Consider the following 5292-nt stretch of genomic DNA (forward strand, 5'->3'; position numbering starts at 1 on the left):
CATCATATGAAACCTGTGAGTCGGACATGATACCAGGGATATCCAGGCTTACGGAAATGGGTAGAAATGCAAGATTATCAGCAACATAATCATTGTAGTGTGTTGCAACACACCATGACCAGGTGCTCTTGTGGATTTTGTTTGTTCCCACCACAGCCTGCGAGATCTCTGGGGACCCCAGAGCCAAGGCGTACGAGAAGGCTGCTGGGTGTGCGGCTCCAGTGGTACTCCAGATCAGACTTCACTAACACAGACTTGGCAATGACCTACCTAGGCAGCACCTGAGCCTGCCTGAATATAAGCCTGCATGAATATCAGGTTGCAAAGAGGTTGAGGGACAGGCTTCTTCCAACCTGTCATCCCTCGCCCTTCCTTCGGGAGACCCAGATCCGCTAGCTGAATTGCAAACAGCACTCAAGGGGCACAAGGCTTCAGACTCCAGCAGAAGAAAACAGGAGAGCAAATAGAGAAAGCCCATGAATAACTTCAGAAAGACGCTACTGCCTCCCAAGCGCTGGCAACCCCGAGTCACCACAGAATGCAATCCTGTGTGGTACGGACCGGGATACCAAGCAACTTGTCCATAGGACACCATATTGCTCTGGCAGGGCAACAGAGCCACGCAGCATCTTTTGTCTACCAGACTCATCCCTAAGGCACCATCCACTGCCCATGAGCACGCACATCGCACTACAGTCAGCTGTTCTGATTTATTGTTGCTCCTCATGGCTGCTGGGCTTGGTTCACTCAGGCTCAAGCTTAAAATTATAGTTATGCAAAACTACATCTGATTTTCCACCCGTCATTTAACTTCCCATGTTAAAGCAACTCTACAGTACAGTGAATCCCAGCTGTCTCACCTTCCCTGATGGAGCAGTTTCCAGTGACAGACAAGCAGGTCTGAAGCAGCAGCACAGGCTCATGGATGAACTGCGGGCAGGAGGGACCCCTCTCCCGGCAGGCTCATACTGAGGTAGCTGGCGGGAGGGAGTTGCCAGCTCCTGCCCACTGGACACCAGGACAGACTGCAGCGGGGATAGATTCAGAACTGCCAGAGCAGAAGGCAGCACGCACCCCGTGGCAACCTCCCTCCGACCAGTGGGCACAACCCAGCCCATGAGGCACATCCCCAGTCTCCTGGCTTGCACCCCAAACCACAGGAAGGGCTGAGGAAAGTGCCATAACCGAGCTGGAAAAGCCTTGAGCAAGCCAAATCCACAGGCAAGTGGCAGTGAGCCAGAGGGGTGCATCCTGAGCAGGCAAAAAAAAAAAAAAAAAAAAAGGAAAAAATTAAAAATATGGGCATGGGGCAGGGTGTCACTTTGGTGACAGAGCTGGAAGTGCAGCCTCAAACATGCACATAGCCTGAAGCGAGATCATAAAAATGGCATTTTTTTTTTTTTTAAATGCAGAGGCTTCAGCCCTTTCGGCACTAGGAGCTGCGGGATTTTATGCCTAACAGGCGCATGTGTCGCTGCCGGCAGAGGTCAGCTCTGGAACACCACTGTGCACATGCAGAAACACCCACGGGCCTGGTCAAGCTCCATTGGCCCCGGGAACAAGGTCGCTGCAGGGGGGACGCCGGGAGCGTGGCCCAGGCGGGAGGGCAGGCAGCAGCCGCACAGCTCCCCGGAGGACAGACGCGTGGGACAAGGTATGCGGGGGTTTGCGTTTCCACATATCAGACAGGCACACAGATTTTTAATTACGCAGTGTCACGGAAGAGGAAGCCGGCAGCTGAGCCATCCCGGAGCTCCAGCGCTGAGCCTGGCGCTTCCTGGGACGGCTCAAGGGCAGGTCTGGGTTATTCCAATCTTGTGTACTCAGCATGCTGCTTGGAGGCTTTTCTCCCTCCCAGGACGATAAGACACCTTGAATTAGGGGTCTGAACATCAGAAAAGCAAGAGTTTCCAGAGCTTAAATTTCTTACGGTATTAAAAAAAAGTTCAGGAAGGCAGGCAGCCTCTCCAAGGGAAAAATCTACTTTATTTTCCACACACCCCTTTTTTTTTTTTTTTTTTTTATTAGTATCTTATGACAAATCCTGCTAACACGGGAGTGACAAGATTCAGAGCTAATGTAAAGCTGAGCCCCGTGGGAAGCAGGACGGAGGCAGCACGGGCAGAGCTGCCAGCGCCGGCGAGCGCAGGACCAGGAACCTCCCAGCAGGCGCCCCTGGGCCAGGCAGCAGCACCCAGCGTGGGAAGGGGAACGGGCCAGGGCCAGAAACTCCCTCAAACATTAACATATAGTTGTGGGGTATTCCAGCAGTAACTTCTCATAAGGTATTGGGGACATACTGGTGAAAGGAAAAGATTTTATCTTTAAAAAAAAATTGTAAGAGCTCAAAATGCAGGGTTTACAAGTGCCCTAAATTTTCATTGTCCATATCATTGCAATGAGGACAAAACGCAACTCCTGTTTGTTTGTTTTTTAAAAAAACTAACATGGAAACGTGCTTATTTATGTACAAAGTACATTGCTGCACCTATTTTGCTAAGCACAGTGCCCTGCAATAGCTGCACCCACAGCGCAGGGAGCCGTGACCCAGGCTGCCTGTGCAGGTAAAACATCTTGGCCAACCTGCTGAAACTGCTCCTCACTGCACCCAACACCTTCATCAACCACCCACTGCAGGGGTGCCAGCACCTAACGAGCCCCATCCCTTCCCAGCCCAGCTCAGCCTCCAGGATGGCTCTGCGGGAGACCGGCAAGTACTCGCAGGGCTCAGTCCTCGGCTCCGTGAATCCTGACCTCGCCAGCGAGAGGCAAACAGCCTCCTTCAGCGTGGAAACGCTCACGACCTGGCTGGACGGCAGCACAGAGAACACGCGGATACGGAGGGCGGTGGGTGAGTGAGCCCTACGAGGTCCCTGGCTGCGGGGCTGGGGCAGAGCATGCCTACGTCCCCGCTGTTTCTGCTCCTCCTTTGCATGGTGGGTTTTCTGCTCCCAGGTATTCGCTTATCACCCATCTCTTACAAAAGTGGGAGCGTGGAGCTGGAGTCCCTGCTAGTGTAAATCAATGTGACTCCTCCGCAGCCACTCACACTGTCTGAAGCTTTTCTCCTTCCCCACTCCCATCCCCAGTATCCCTGGCAAGACTGATTAAACCAGAATACAAGGATCCAGGGTCACAGGAACAGGCATCTCTGTGCAAGGGGGATGCACTGCTGCACAGCCATGCATGAACCCCAGCCAATGACCCCCTCAGCACATCAGGCTCATCCAGGTGGGGGATTCCTTGCATGGGTTGGCTCGGGCAGGCTGAGTGGCTCTCATTTGTGATAGGTGTGCTCAGAAGGAACAGAGAAAAAAAAAAAAAAAAGCAAGCCTTTGTAACTACCCCCATACGACACCCTTACCAAATGAAAACAGCACAGGCCACTGGGATCGCACACTGCACGGTGCAACTGGAGTTCAGTAAAACTTTAAATGTGAATGGACTCAAAGGTTTCAAGGCAAAAAGGGAGCAGTGGGAACGTTCAGGCTGACACAGAAAGAGCAAACCCAGGAGTCGCTTCGCAACACTGTGAAGGGCTGGTAAAGTCCCGAGCACTGATGCCAAGTGGGACATTCGGCAGCTCCGGCCATTAGCCACCCTCCGGGCAAAACCCAGCGAACTGCAGCTCCTGCTGCCACCACAGCACAGGAACAGCACTTAGGGACAGAGGGATCCATGGCATTTTCTGTCTGAGGCACAAAGTCACCTCTGACACCCTGACCAAAAAAAATCCCTACAGGGTCATTTTTCCACCCAACAGACCCCCTCTCAGGCGCACTCGCGTCCCCTCCTCTCCTCCTTCCCCAAACCCACCACTTTTCTTAGGCGTGACAGCCATCAGAGCCAGCACTGGCAAAATCAAACCTGCCTGCAGTAACCCTAAAAAGTCACAGCATCGGTATCCACAACCCCAGTCCTGCCCTCTCCTCCCGAGCGGGGCTCAAGGCACAGCCCGCACCTCCCCAGCCCCAGGAGAACCAACTCTTCTGTGTTGCTTTGCAGTCAAAGCTATTGAAGGTGACCCCGTATTTAGCAGAGAAAATCAGTATTTCCAGAGCCAGAATGAGCGGTACGAAGCAGCAGTCAGGAAGGCTGTTCATCTCCAGAAAAAGATGCACGAGATGGGATGGACTGAGAACGGACCTGAATTTAAGTACATTTACAGGTGATTTTTTTTTCTTTTTTTTAATGAACAATTAAATTTTTTGTTAAATGTTTTGTACGCCAATGAGAATCGGCATTAGCAAAGGCTGGGAGAGGCCAACAGTTGACAGATAAAGTTTTGGTAGAAATGTGTTGCAGGTTTTTACTTCAGCAGCATGCTCAGGAAAAGGGAAAATGATGGTACACGGCAGGGAACTTCTCAAATAGCAGCACAAGGGTACAGCGTGATAGGTCACAGCAGTTCACATCCCCAGCGTGACATTTCCACTTCAGCAAGCTCCTTACTTGTGCTACAGCTCTCGTACCACCCCCCTCAGACGTTTTTAAGTGTAGAACCAGACTTGGAAGTGGTGCTGTTTCAGTTATGTTACTGACTTCCAGAAAAATTTAAAATGACGTTGTTCTCCATCTAGAAAACCCATATTGTATTTTAAAAAAGGAAAAAAAAAATAAACCAGCAAAACTTTAGTTTGTAGGTAAATGGAATAAAATATTTTTCACAATCTTTTCCTAAAAAAAAAAAAATATTCTGCTCATTCAAAAGGGCAATGCCTGCACCTTGCAAATCACCACTGACACTCAAAGCCACTTCCCAGTATTTCAGCATGCGAAGGATCATAATTTTTTTTATGCTAAACTCTTTGCCACCTGCAGCGAGTGGGACTGATAAACAGGGAAATCTTCTGTCAAGAGCTCTTGACCTGGTCATTATATTCCAAATAAAAAGCAGCTCTCTGCTCCTCCCTTAGAAGAAAAGAAAAAAAATCCCAGCAGATTTTAAAAACCTGACAAAACTCACCCTCCTCTCCCACCTAGGTTTGTTTTTATCCACCCTCCCATCACCAAAGGCTTTGGCAGGGCCGGCCCCGGGCTACCAAGCTGGGCTGGACTACAAGCCCAGCCGGCCTCAACGGGCAGCTCTTTGCTGAGGAAATACCAGGTGAGCACCAAGCCCTTGCTGACAAAGTCCTGGTGCCAGACACAGTGAATCACTTGCGGACATTTAAAAGCCAGCTTTTTTAAATTGCAGTTAAAGTAACATTATTTCTGGATGAGCTGCCAAGGGTTCACAAAGTCTTTTTCTGTTAATCAAAGCAATTTCCCTTTAACTTCTTTGTTCGTATT

General features: G+C 50.3%; 1 protein-coding gene across 1 annotated transcript in view; it reads left to right on the forward strand.

Annotated features, from left to right (window-relative positions):
• The first annotated feature begins 1601 nt into the window (after positions 1 to 1601).
• ACOX2 (acyl-CoA oxidase 2) overlaps positions 1602 to 5292 on the forward strand; it is an 18868-nt gene continuing 15177 nt past the window's right edge. Inside the window, exons 1-3 of the mRNA XM_009648373.2 lie at positions 1602 to 1654; positions 2674 to 2851; positions 4006 to 4168. Coding sequence (XP_009646668.1) covers positions 2692 to 2851; positions 4006 to 4168 — 323 coding nt within the window. The 5' untranslated portion in view covers positions 1602 to 1654; positions 2674 to 2691. The remainder of the gene's footprint in view (positions 1655 to 2673; positions 2852 to 4005; positions 4169 to 5292) is intronic.

Source organism: Egretta garzetta, unplaced genomic scaffold, assembly GCF_000687185.1.
Source record: "Egretta garzetta isolate BGI_Z169 unplaced genomic scaffold, ASM68718v1 scaffold91, whole genome shotgun sequence".
In the NCBI taxonomy this organism is placed as follows: Eukaryota; Metazoa; Chordata; class Aves; order Pelecaniformes; family Ardeidae; genus Egretta; species Egretta garzetta.